The sequence below is a fragment of the Teleopsis dalmanni genome, chromosome 2 (assembly GCF_002237135.1).
Source record: "Teleopsis dalmanni isolate 2A chromosome 2, ASM223713v2, whole genome shotgun sequence".
NCBI classification, from domain to species: Eukaryota; Metazoa; Arthropoda; class Insecta; order Diptera; family Diopsidae; genus Teleopsis; species Teleopsis dalmanni.
In genome coordinates this window covers 242,363,935-242,378,153 of record NC_051847.1, presented here as the reverse complement: position 1 = coordinate 242,378,153, position 14,219 = coordinate 242,363,935, and the positions used below count along the sequence as shown (strand labels likewise).

The 14,219-nt window shown below is 32.1% G+C and overlaps 1 protein-coding gene across 1 annotated transcript; it reads right to left on the bottom strand.

Annotated features, from left to right (window-relative positions):
- Positions 1 to 10,925: 10,925 nt before the first annotated feature.
- On the bottom strand, positions 10,926 to 11,476 carry LOC119677171 (L-dopachrome tautomerase yellow-f-like; the record flags this gene model as incomplete). Its single annotated transcript, XM_038088440.1, has 1 exon — positions 10,926 to 11,476. A coding segment is annotated over one exon (486 nt), but the record flags the coding sequence as incomplete, so codon positions are not given.
- Between the last annotated feature and the right edge of the window lie 2,743 nt (positions 11,477 to 14,219).

Below are 14,219 nucleotides of genomic sequence, written 5' to 3'. Positions count from 1 at the left end.
TATCACTACTTTTTTTATTCTCTTTATATTAGTGAACACAATCAATACCGGTAATTTATTAGAATAAGTTAGTTAATCCTAATATAGTGCACTCATTATTACAACAAATAATCTAGACAATTATTACATTAAATTGATTTAAATTTGAACCTACGAATCAAAACAGATGCGAACATCCAGATGTGGTGACATCAGTCAACATCCTTCTGGCTCGACAATTTTCAGCACAATTTGGTGAATAAATTCCAGCATAGTCCTTCCAGCAGTTTCGGCAAATAAAGACCAAGCTCTGTCGAGTGCAACGACATGTGAATTCAAATTAATTGAAAATTGCGATTAGTAAACAAAAATTTAAATCGGGCATGAGCAGTAAGATATTAATCCTAGAAATTAAATGCATTCATACAACTGTCTATCATGTGCAACCAAACGGCATTAGATGGTTCTAATAACTGGACGCAATTCTTTCCTTTAGTATAACTGGGACTCCGAAACTCCAAACACGTTTTTACGTTATAGGACGACGAAGCATAATTTTAAATTAAATTCAGGAAAGTGTTATTTTTTAAAACTAGCAAACTTACAAACTTACTGAGAACGCCGTCAGTATTAAACATTGATGATGTCAGAATATACGCTGCGTTTAGTAATTATTGCAGACGATTTAAATGTAATTTGAATTAAATAGAAAAATAAAAAAAATCAAAATTTAAATGGACTGTAAAAAGCAAAATTGCATTTAACACTCTTCAAAACCTATAAATACTAGGGTATTCAAATTTTAATATATCATATATTGTATTTACTGATATATCATATTTTACATTACATTACGTTCGATTTTATGCCGCACATTCCCAGGAAAGATAGGTTGAGATTTTTTAACATTGGCAAGCAGATTGGATTTTTTGATTTTTTGATTTTTATTTATCCTTAATGCTATTCGTTAACGCTACCTTAAAACTACACAAAGATATATCTGTCAAACTGATATACGTGAACCAACTACGTGAAATTCATACCAATGACAAAATGCATTCGGCAAGCAGTGGACTAACCTCTGGCCAAAGCTTTCGCGACGACAAGAAAACTACTGGCTTTAGTGGTGTGGGTACCAAATGGTACTTGCGCTATCTCAAAGAAGGCTCAATGCCTGAGGCGGCTAAGGAAAAAGATCTCAATCGGCCGAAGTGCAGTCAAGACTGCAAGAAGAAGCCTGCTCAAGAAATTATTTCGATCGATATTCAATCGGACAAGAAAAGAACAGGGAATGACACACCTCTACAAGTAAAGGGAGTTAAGTAAATGACGCACCAAAACTACCGAGGAAAACAATATCGGGCAGCAGTTAAGCCAGTGTAGCCAGAAACTTAAGAATAGCCATTCTTGAAAGATGAGCAAGGTAGGATCGAAAAACTCCGCATTGAGAAGATGTATAAAGAATGGGTTTCTAAGATGCGATTTAGAGGGATACACTTTCGGTCACGACTCATACTGGTTGACTGTGTAGACTTAGACGTTTTGGCCACAGGACGACACCACTTAGACGGATGTCAAGGAGTTGAGCTCACAACGTGCAAAGAGGACAATATACCGAGTTTACAGCGATGGTCTGGCAAAAGAATTGAAAAAAAAAACCATTTGATGACCAACACTAAAATCGTCCAAAACAAATATCTACCATGCAAAAGTTGCATCGGCAGTTATTGCAAGGGTATCGCTCAAATCGAACTTCACCAGAGTGCTGGTCTAAGAAGCCTGGATTTACAGAGGTCGGTTCTGTAGTTTGAATGTAAGCAATATGCAGACTATTTGGGATGAAAGATTTATGTCTGATCATAGAATCGTAAGGTTCCACATTGAAGGCTTACCAATTAACAAGAAAATCCTAAGGAACCCAAGAAAAACAAATTGGGAAGCGTAACGGAGTATCTGACGAACCTCAGATAAAGCTTGATTAATTTCACCAAAAATGTGCCTTGCTGTAACAATGACCTAAAAAATCTAAAAAACACTGTTAGAGGATTATTTAACTACTCAAAGCGAACAGGAGATCGTTCAGAATATAGGCAACATCTTTTTCTGTTTAATAGAGAGATTAGAGTCCCAAAACGCAGAAGCTTTCAAAAATTCTGCGAAAGCATAGAAAGCACAACGGAGGTGTCAAGACTCTGCAAGGAGCTTTCAATGGGCAGTAGCCTTACTTCCACCAATCTCAAGCGAGAAGATGAAAGTTTCACCGAAGATGAAGAGAAAAAGATAAGACTACTTCTGAACATACATATATCCCCTTGGATAATAAAAAAGGAAGATTAGAAGACTGCCAAAGATATAATCATAATGCCTAGAATCAGGTGGGAATTAGCTCGCTCAAGCCACTGAAATCTTCAGGTACTGATGGTGTCTTTCCGGCACTACTCCAAAAAGGAACTGAACAGATACTAGATCCAATGCGAGTATTGCATTGGGCCATATACCAACTATGTGGACGACGGTAAAAGTGGTCCTTAATTCGAAGGCGGGTAAGAGGGATCCGACTCGCAGGAAATCCTTCAGACCAATCTGCCTTACATTCTTCCTACTTAAAGTAGTATAAAACGTCGTGGATAACATATCAAGAATACTACACTGAAAGAAACTCCACTATACAACTGCCAACATGTCTATAGGGCAGGTCAGTTGATAGAAACGGCCCTGCATCAACAATTAATACGATTCAGGACAGCATGGATAAGAAAGAAACGGCAATTTGCGCTTTCTTAGATATTGAAGGATGGTAATGGTAATGTTTTTGCAAACAGTATTGTCATCACTAATGTGGAGTATGATAGTAGATGAGCTATTGGTAAGACTAGATAGGAATGGCTTCCAAATCCAGGGTTGCGCAGATGATGTGGTAATAATCTGCAGAACTCAGACATACTTTGTGCGAGAAAATCCAGTTAGACCTAAAACTAACAAAAGAATGGTGCAATTCGGTTGGGCTGAAAATAAATCCAGCAAAATCAACCATTGTGCCATTTACGAAAAAATACAAAGTAAAACATCTTAAACACATCCCTTTGGATGGGTTAGAAATAAAACCGCAAAAGGAGGTAAAATTTTTGGGTATAACCTTTGATTAAAAATTACTATGGAAATTTCATATCCAAAAAGTGATAAAAAAGGCAACCAAAGCCTTTATGACAAGTAGATTCATCGCAGGTAAGAATTCGAGGTGTACACCAAAGTCACTGCGATAGATGGATACACAACAATAATCAGACGTATGGTCACTTACGGATCAATAGTCTGTCAGAATTGCAAAGCGTTATCAATACACTCAACAAGTTACCGTGACTTGCATGTGTAAGCATAACGGGAGCAACATGCAATCACGGGCGAAGAGGACTGTTCTAAAGGTAATAACAAAAAAGATGACTGGTCTTGGAACCAACAGTGAGAAATTTGATACTCTGGCTGCACAAATCCCAGAAACCAACGGACGGGATGATTGTAAAGCATAACTTTACAAAAAACTTCAAAACAGGGATGCCACAATTATTAACGTGATTTCCTGCCATAAAGGCTCAACATCACGGTGATCTTTACACATCGGTACATTGTGCCGATGAACGCCCCATTAGAGTCTCCTTAGTAATTCCGCCAGTTACCAGTGTAGAAATGTATGTAGAACATAACTTCCACCTTGGTTTGATGCTAGACCTACCAATACTCTACCAAGTATCGGAATAAATGCACTTACAACGTTAAATGCCATACTAGATGGCAACAAGTCCACTAAAAAACTTGCCCTTATACAAGAACTCAAATTGCGTAAACTGCGAACTACGTTGAAGAAGTTCCACACCATACATCCATTCGTTATATACGTATAGTAAAAAGACTACAACTAATAAATCATAACAAGCTTGTAAAGCAGCTTGATAAAAAAAATAATTTTGAAAAAAAAGCTTGAGAAACATTGTGAAAAATAATTATACTATCCACATTACTAAACACGATGAAACGGTGTGAAAATGAGAGAACCTGTGAAACCTATTATAGAAAAACGATCATTTACGATAATTCAGCTCAGCCACGTTATTTCAAAGTAATAATATGTATATAAGAAAACGCCAAGCAAATATTTTTACCAAAACAGAACTCTTCATTCCCTATATCTTCTGAGAAAAAACGTGTTGTCCAGTTCTTTTTAATTTTATTTTAATTTAAGAAATACCTGATGTTATTGTTTATACATTAATTTTTTTGTGAAAATTGTTCATTCTAAATTTTAAAATTTATTTAATTCTTACTGCTAACAGGTATCTTAAGTCTAAGTCTATTTTACTCTAAGAGAGCAAGACTCCAAACATGATGCTGATAGAGTTAGCTAACTCACTGTTAAACGTATACCAGATTTTTCGATAACTGTCCTAATAACTTTTTAAACCACTTACTTTTACTATTAATAAATAATTTTAAATATTTTAATTATATTATTAATATAAATAATATTATTAATACTATTTCTACAGTAAGACCTTGATCACTTTTATCTTAACGTTTTTTTCAAGTCAGCACATATTTGTACAAATGATTTTGTAGGTCAGGGATGTCCAAAGTACGGCCCGCGGGTCGCGTGTGGCCTGCGACTAGTGTTAGTGCGGCCCGCGATATGTTCTTAACCTACTACAATTACGCAAATTTTCTTTTGGTGTACTGGTAAAACCACATTATCCCGAATTCGAACGTAGGCGTACTCCATTAAAAATAAAAAAAAATAAATGCACACACAACAAACAAATAAACAAAATACTCTGAACAACTACTTACTGGAAAAACATGTCAATTCTAATAGATTTACTGACCTACAAAAAGATATCAATGAAGATACTTCAGATAATGAAAGAAATATTATTAAATAATATGAACAAACAAAAAACACAAAACCTACCCCAATCTTAATGCATTAACCAAAGCTTCAAATCTAGTCCCATATTGTAAGTATGAAATTAGAATATTGAAACTACTGACTTGGCTGGTCAGCAATACATCAAATGTAAATTACGGAACTTTAATAACAGATGTCTTCGGAACATCGTGCAAATATGGTGGCCAAGAACCATCTCAAATGAAGAGCTTTTATGCGTAACTGAGCAAGAGGATGTTAATACGCAAATCAAAAGACGCAAATTCAACTGGCTAGGACATACTTTAAGGAAGAACTACGATGAAATATGTCACGCCACACTGAAGTGGAACCCCCAAGGAACCAGGAGGAAGGACCGACCAAAAACGACCTGGAGACGAACCATATACATGACCTGATAAATCCTTCAACGAACTACGACATTTAACAAGAGACAGAGACAACTGGAGATCCTATGTAAATCGTCTAAGTTCGTCATGGCGTATAAGTTCTTATATATATATGGTTTTATACCTATGTCAGATGTATGCCATCCTGCATATATATGTAGAATTGTTGAAAATTTTAACGTCATTAATTACATATGGATTTTAGAATTATTAATGCAAAAAATAGGCAAAAAACTATACGACGCCATCATATAGAATGCAAATTTATAGAATGTGCAAGCACAAAAGAATCAATATACTGACCTATGGACTCCATGAAAGTACTAGATTTAATTTTTTTATATAGAAAAAGAAAAACATTCGCTAAAAACTCAGACACCAGGCAATACTAAATAAATTGTAAGGATCAAATTTTACGTTAAAATTTAACCCCACAAATCGCATTGATAGTAAATATAAAGGGGAAATTTCATATTTTTAGTTATTAAATTTATTTAGTAAAATTAATTTTTTTTCTTTATTAAAACCCATTTTTGATAAATGAATGACCCTGTAAAATCATGTCTTTATTAGTTTTTGCCACTGGTAAAATGGGGTTAAATTTGTTAACTATTTCTTTTGTTTATCTGCATAAACAAATTTAGTAATATATTGTGCACGCATTTTTTATGTGACGCAGCTATTTTTATTGAATTTGAGGAATTTCAAATAAAAAGAGCAGCAAAATTGCCAAATCGTTCTATTTGGAATTTCTTCTGTTCAAGGTAAGTCGATTATGTTAGGGAAAGCTGTGAGAGCTCGGACTAGTTGGTCTAGGATGAACTGGTTTGGGTGAAGTGACCAGTTGAGTGAACTTCTGCTTGGCTTATGCTGGCATAGTGTAATTTCACCAGTTATCCAGACTTCAATTTAGCCATAGCTAATGGAGAAATGGATGACAAGTCACCGACACTGTTAGAATACGTGTAACTCTACGAGCGTTTGGTGATTGCTGACGAGCATGGCCAGGCGTAACATCGGGAAGGGATCTTTGCCTGACTATTGCTTACAAGGTCTGGATTGTATTATTAGCGAGTTTACTCTAAAGTTTTGTTCTTTTTTTGCTATTTGCAATTTCTTCTGTTCAAGGTTTTTACACCACTGATCAAAACGATTTCAACGCCTCCAATGCCTTCAACGATTGCAACGCATACAATGCATTTAACGATTGTAATACTACAACGACTTCAACGATTCCTACGCTCGCAACGATTGCAAGACTTAGAAGGATCGCAACGCTTTCAACACTTACGCCTTTGACATTACTCTGTTGCAATTTATAACTTCAATTTAAGACGAATAATAAACGCTACTACAAAACACAAGACAGAAGTGTTTCATTCTTTTCTTTTTTATTATATATATAAATTTCTTATAACAAACCCTGGTATACTCGTTGAGTTATACCCTAGCTGTAGAGAGAGGGCCAGAAAGGTCGTTACAAAATACTATCGGAAAGTGTAGAAAGTAGGTAAAATTTCATTATCTAAACTGAACGAAAATACAACAAATATATAGATCAATAGGCTTATCTCCATTTTAAAGCTTTTTGAAAAAATATTTTTTATTGATTGGATTTAACAATTCAATCTTATTTCTAACCAATGGTAAGGATCCAGAAAGCCTTATTTTGCAATTCAACAGGTGTATAGAATAATAAATAACATTTCTATGATAGCATATGGCATCACGGAGTCATATAAGAATTATTATTATTTATTAGAAAATAGGTATCTTTGTGTGATATGTAAGGAAGACATTTTAGCCTAACTCGCACACGTCCTTAGAAATGAAAAAAATGAATGCTGGACTATCAAATTGTTCTTTACTTTGTCTTGTTCTAGGACTAAGTAGATATAAAGATTTGAAAGTTACGTCAGAGCAATTTCTGTAGGAATTGAAGTTAAGTTTGATTAGGTGTAGTGATGATTAGATAGGAAAATTTGAAAAATTCGATTTTTCATATAAGAAAATATGCAAGTATTAAATATACTTAAGTTTTGATCAAAGTAGTAATTGTGATTTTTAAATATTAATTATTAGTAAATATTAATACTGCAACAACTATACAAATTACAACAATAATTTTGACATAATTATTAATCATTAATAAATATTAATAGTTTAAGTTAAAAAAAATTGTTGACCTACTACTCAAGTTAGGCTGTACTTCCATATAGAAATAATGCTTTTTAAAGTATCTACTATTATCTGTTGATAATTATCTGATGACTTGTTTGCATTCTTTAAAATTATTTATTTATGATACTGAGTATATTGCTAAACTTCAATGCTTTATATAAATTACCATAATAGAAGATATTCAGGTGTTACTTCTTATAATGCCATGTTACCCCATGGCATACCCTTTCGTTACCTTAGATTTAAAATGATAAAAATAGTCAATATTGAAGAAAAAAAATATGTCTATGTACATTTTATCTAATTCGTTTCATTTTCATTATTTATGATAAAGTAGTCACAATTATAACTTCTAGGATGGAGTGTTTTTTGGAAGCAGAAAATAGATAAAAATTATTAAAGCAGTCGACGATGATACGTATTCCTTTGATAAATAACTTACTTAGTGGCTTTAACATAATATATCAATCTTTAAATTACGTTTCTGAGAGTTTTGAAGTCCAGTCAAAAAGAATTCTTTGTTAACAGGAGTAACTTGTTTCCTACATCTGGAAACTGTCGCAAATAATTATTTAACAATATCATTATAAGACTCAATTATTAAGTACCAAATGGATGAAACCGGAATTAAAAGTAGTCTTGGTACAACAAACGTTGAAAACAGTATTCTTAAAATACTATCTGGTCTGGTACACACGCGCAATTTTCGTACACTTATAGTCATCTACTATTAGCAGATGTAAATCTAGCAATCTTTAATGCGATTAATATATATCTATGTAGGTTCAACTCATGGCTGCGAAATCACTGACAGGATAATTGCGATATGAACTTTAGAAATGATTTTTTGCATAATGTGTGCGAAGTCATTAAGAATTATTGCAACGTTCAACTTCGAGTATCAGAGCACTATGCTTGTAGATTTTAAGCTTCTATACAAATAGAATAAACTCTTTATAAGAATGGAAAATAAGAGAGCATAATTTGAATAATAGTTAAGTTAGCTTGTAAGCTGGTAAATTATAGTTAGATAAATAAAAACTAGTCTTAATCCAAACCTTAACGAGTACACTATGATGCCAATGCAAAAAATTTACCTATCACTACAGAGAATATACTATTTTTTGAAAAAACTATTTTTCAACAGCCTTATTTTTCCAAAATCGGTCTACTTTTATCTTCATATACTGAAGTTGATAATAAGGCTATACATTGACACATTAAAATAAAATTGTTAACAAGGGATAGTCTACATTATTAATACATATGGTAATTCCGAATATATTAAATTGAAACCATCAATTATTGCCATCAATTGCTCGCTTATTTTGAAATCAGAAATATGCAGAGGTACGAAATATTGTGTTATAGATGAAGAACATCCTTTGCATAAAATTTCACAGCAAACTTATAATTCTTTCCAATCCACTTCAATACCTTCAAAATATCTGAAATCATTGGCTAAATGTCAGTAGTTATCTCTGACGGGTCTATTTGTATGAGTAAAGTCAAAAAAAAAAAAAATTGTTAGATTTGCCGAACAAAGAATACTGCAATAGATATAATGTTAAATGCATCTATGTCGAAAGATTTTAAGCGTGGAGATGGAAATAAAGTCAATATTATTTCGATGGTGAAAAAGAAATTTTAAAAGCCTGAAGGTGATATTGCTTATATCTAATATATACTAATAATGAACACTGCTATTTCCTTGCGCCTAACATTTGATGCTGTTTACATCATTGGCAAAACAGCTAAATTGGCGTATTCTTCCAGTCGTTTAAATCGTATTAAAATAACTATCAATATTTTATTTCAGCATCACGATATCATTGCACCTTACATATAGGAAATATAACTGTGCTCCTTAGTATCATTGGCATCTTCAAATATCAGAATGCCAAGCATGAAGATATCGCCATTCAGCTTCGCGCATTCTTTTTGCTCAGCGTGGGTTCACCATAAGTAAACCTCAAAAGACTTCCACTGCAAATGTCTATAACATCATACTTAATCCATAGAAATAGCATAGAATAGTAAAATTCATTGCAATCTATTAATATTATTTTAGCACTAAGTATAATAATTTCTGTTACTTTCCAGTCAATTATTTGGGTAATAAGACATTTTACAGGCACATTTTTTAAACTATTTTAAACATTAAAATATCATCTGAAAGTCATTCAGTGAAATTTTTTAATATAATGCAAATACTTTTGAGATAAATTATTAGAGTCAAATCAGTTGCTTGTAGCTTCGCCTGCACTCTTATTTCCTACTTACCGTTTTCCAGCGCTATGGACAACTTCGACCACATAGAAAGAAGTAGTACAATAGCGAAACTAATGTGAGCGCTCACGTTCATTGTTTTTGTTTAAGAAAACTATAAGTAATATTTCAATAATGACTCAGCAAGTCATAACACTTATTACAAAAGTTAAGTCCGTACATCAACTTCTCACATCACTGACACAACCCGACTGCATCTCATGTTTCTTAAGCAATTAACAAACTGATAAAATTAAATAAAGCAAACGTAATAAAGCAGAAGTATCAAAACTAGGAATGAAACATTAATCCAGCAAGTAGATAACAAAAGCCTACTCCTTTATTAATTTTTCAATCTTGTACCCTACAAACAGTAAGAATGTGAATTGATAGATAAGATAAGTGAGATATGTTACTAGATCAGGTAGGTTTTTAATTCTACGTACAAATATCATTTGCAATCACAAGACTATTCACAAGACTATCATCACTACAAATAGTAGTAATAGTAGTGATTAGTCTTGGCTAAATTTGATGGATGCCATAACTCTACAGGGTGCCGTTGAATGCCTGTACTGAGTAAATGTAAAAAAATGTCTTTGATTATAATATCATATAGTAAATATTTACTGTTTTTCATATGCCAACCAAATAAAAACTAAATAAACAATAATAAACAGAATTTAATGTCTTATCACACAGGCTTTCAAATCGTTGAAGAAAATCAGACGAACAGTTTATATATAAACTATACGGTCAACCCGGTATAGAATTGAATCCATAATAACGTATCTTATTTAGCAAAGAATGCCAATGACATCTTGAATTTATAAACATTTTTCTGTTTACTTTGCTAACTATAATAAAATATAATAAATATGATTTTTCAGGGACTCTTAAAATAATACTTTTTATCTTTCTAGTTGACTAAAGTAGTTAAGATAAATAAAACTTACTTGATTCTGCACAATATTATACACTCGTATGCGTATAAAAATTGTCGTGATTAGCTTCAGTAGCACAACAAGTTGCTTTATGCAAATAATTGAAAGGCATATCAAGATATTTATTCTCTCCAATAGTGATGCGTTGTACTCGTAGTTTAAAAAAAATATTCGTTTTATTTAATAAAAATTTAAATACAAATTTATAATTATAATGTGATAATTTTATTAATTTTGCTTTCAACTGTTATAAAAATATAGATTTTAAGAAATTCTTCTTCCACGTGTCCACATCATAGGCATTGCCCCTCATTCAGTGTAGCAGTTTTGAGCTTCGTACTTGCTCTGATACTGGGATCGCATATAGTGCCGGTAGTGACCTTGTTAATATTGGCGCGTAAGATGCGGAAATTTATATCATTAAAATCTAACTGGCTATATAAAAATATGGGTAGGCGGTTGCTCATAACCCATATGTTTTGCTCATACTCTTGATCAACTTTTAAGTCGTTCGGAAATTGTATTAAACGTGACATGTTGCTTTCATTTTCGTTCGCCAAAAATTTTAGATTTTCGCGTATATATGGTTTGGATGTATCCCAGCACCCAATTTCATCACGGTGTACTTGAGTAAAAAACATGATGCCATTGCGATCCACATTAGATGTCGAAGACTGTCCATTACTGCCACGATCACCAATTGGGAAAAAATTTAAGGCATTTTGTGTATTATCACTGTCGTTTTGAATTAACTTAGTTGAAACTACAAATTCCTTAAATTAAATATATAGATTATTAAATTTGTAAAATCAAGAAGAATTACAATTATTTTGTGGCATAAAAATTAAAATTTATAGCCACAAACATATGTGCAGAAAATCTGAAAATGGATACAAATTACAAATTATTTATTTTATTAAGTATCTCCTGCGTTGGGAACTTGGTTTATCTATAAATCCTTCATTTTTTCAATAACAGTGGCACAAATAATTAAAAAAAGTAATAAAATGCAATAGTTACTTTTATCCGATATCTGATTATATGACATTTTAGCGCACATTAAATCAAGCTAATTTTACAATACACGCACGGATAAACAAGTTCTCAAACAGTGTCTAAACTTTCTATGTTAAAACGTTTATACGGATACTTAACCATATAACCGTAATTAATTAAAAATACTAACGTTATAACCCTCCAGCTATATAGATTTATTACCAAAATATTTAATTATTTACTTGTCATTTTCTATGCTAAATTAATATACGTTCACCGAGAATATATATTTAATTACCGGTCAAGATATTACCTTTTTCAATATTTATTAAAAAAATTTATATGAGGATTATAAAAGAACGTCGAATTTGTGTAGGGCAACTATAGTTGTTTTACTGAGCTTCATAAATTCTTCAGAACCTAAAGATGGTAACTCTTTGTTGTTAACAAAATTGTAGCTTTGTGGTACTCTTTATATGTTCTGCAACGCAAAATTATGCTCAGAGTTACAGAGCTTGATACTGTAGCCAGCGACTGTAGCTTAATGGCCAACGCACGATTAAGCTACAGTAGCTGGCTACAGTATCAAGCTCTGTACAGTGGCTGGCTACATTAGTTCGAAATTTCAAATCGTTCGTTAGTTGAGTAAATGCATTTCAACAGCAGTGCGGAGGGTTGAGCAATAATCGTTGAGTACTTTATTTAATATCATTGGACTACACTACACTACATTGCACTGCAAGTACTACACTAAGTCCAATTATCTTTAGTTGCGATAAAAGCGCCGAAATAAATGCTTTTGAATTCTTTTTATCTTGTTTCTCGATTTTACTAGTAAATTATGTGCTTTTAACACAAAAAGAAAAGAAACGTATTACTTCTTATTACGAATATATTAAAAATTTTTCGTTAATGAACTCCAAACATTTGTTTTAACGCCTGTTTAAACTTTAATTTTTAGTCCGAAAGTTCGGTTTCAACTTAATTGCTGCAGATCAAACTTTTATATATGTATATAGAATATATAGAATCGAATATGTTTAAACATATTTGCATTTTAATACACAAAAGTTTGTTTTATGTGGCGATAAGACAGAATGATCGAAGCTGTATAAAATCAGGTTGTATCAAAACTTAAAAATTACCAGTAAAAGATCAATATGTGTATATAAGGAAAGAAATCATGATTGGATAAAGAATAAACCAACAATTTTGCGAATTATACCGAATCACAGAATAATATTTGCTCCAAATACACGCATATACATATGAATACTGAAGAAACGATAAAATTTGTATCAAAGCCCGTGTCCAAGAAAAAAACATTCAACCTCTTTCAAACGAAGATATTAAAGTAAAGCAAATATGTGACCACATCTAGTAAAAATATTTTATTGAGTTTTTTTATATTTTAGCTGGAACAGTAAAATCGTTCGAATCAACTAACAATAATTTTCAGATATTGTGAACGAGATTAGTGAATATTGTTTCTGAAATTTCCTATAATATCCCAGAAGCTATGGAGCAATTATTTTAGACTTAGATTTGAAATAACGTCGATGTGGCTTATTACTGCATGCGATAAAATATGCTTTTTTTATACTTATGTTTCTGTTTAACTTTTTTGATTAAGAAAATAATGGAACACCCACAAAATATTGTTTATTTAATGACTATATGTCAAAATTCCACTTCTTAAAATTAAGAATTATAAATATTACGTATTTTAATATCTTATCTACAGTACATTGTAGCAATGTCCAATCAATTTTTTATTTTTTGTATATTATCATTTTAATATATGTATGGGTCTTTTCGTCAAGTTTGTATAGTAAAAAGGATTTATATTTTGCATGTTGACCTAATAATACTAATCATTATCTGTGCAATTAATCTTAAAGGTGTCTTATAAAAAAAATAAAAAAATATTTTTTAAACTATCCCAATTCGATACTTCGATACTCGATCATGACCAATAAACCTATTCAATAAAATAGGACGTTTCCTGCACCAATTCAACCAGTTATACACGAAAATAATAGTTTGGGTGAAAGTATGAAAGCTTTTTTTGTACCCACATAATGTCGTTTAATTTCAAAAGTTTCTTTTTCATTTTATCGGTCGCTAAACGTTTTAGTTGAGAAGGAGCCGAACTAGTGGATTTAGTAGAAGAACTAATGTCTTGAGAAATCAACAGTCCTATACTGTAACTTCGGAATTTAAAGTTGTTATTGTGTCAAAGACAGGAATTCAACGGTCATGGGAAGCTTTGCGGGACAAATATACTAAATTGAAAAAGAAAGTCTAAGCAGGAATCGGGAGAAAAATGCGTCGAAGAACAAGCAATTAGACTTAGCAACAATTACGATAGTGACTGTAAGTATTTGTTTGAATTATATTTCCAACAAAAATGATATAGCTTCATTATTTCTTGCTAACGACATCGTATGTAGTCATAAAATTTATGCTGTTTAAGAAATGGGAAATAATTCACTCGTACTGTTTTAAATTTTTAATTTTATTAAT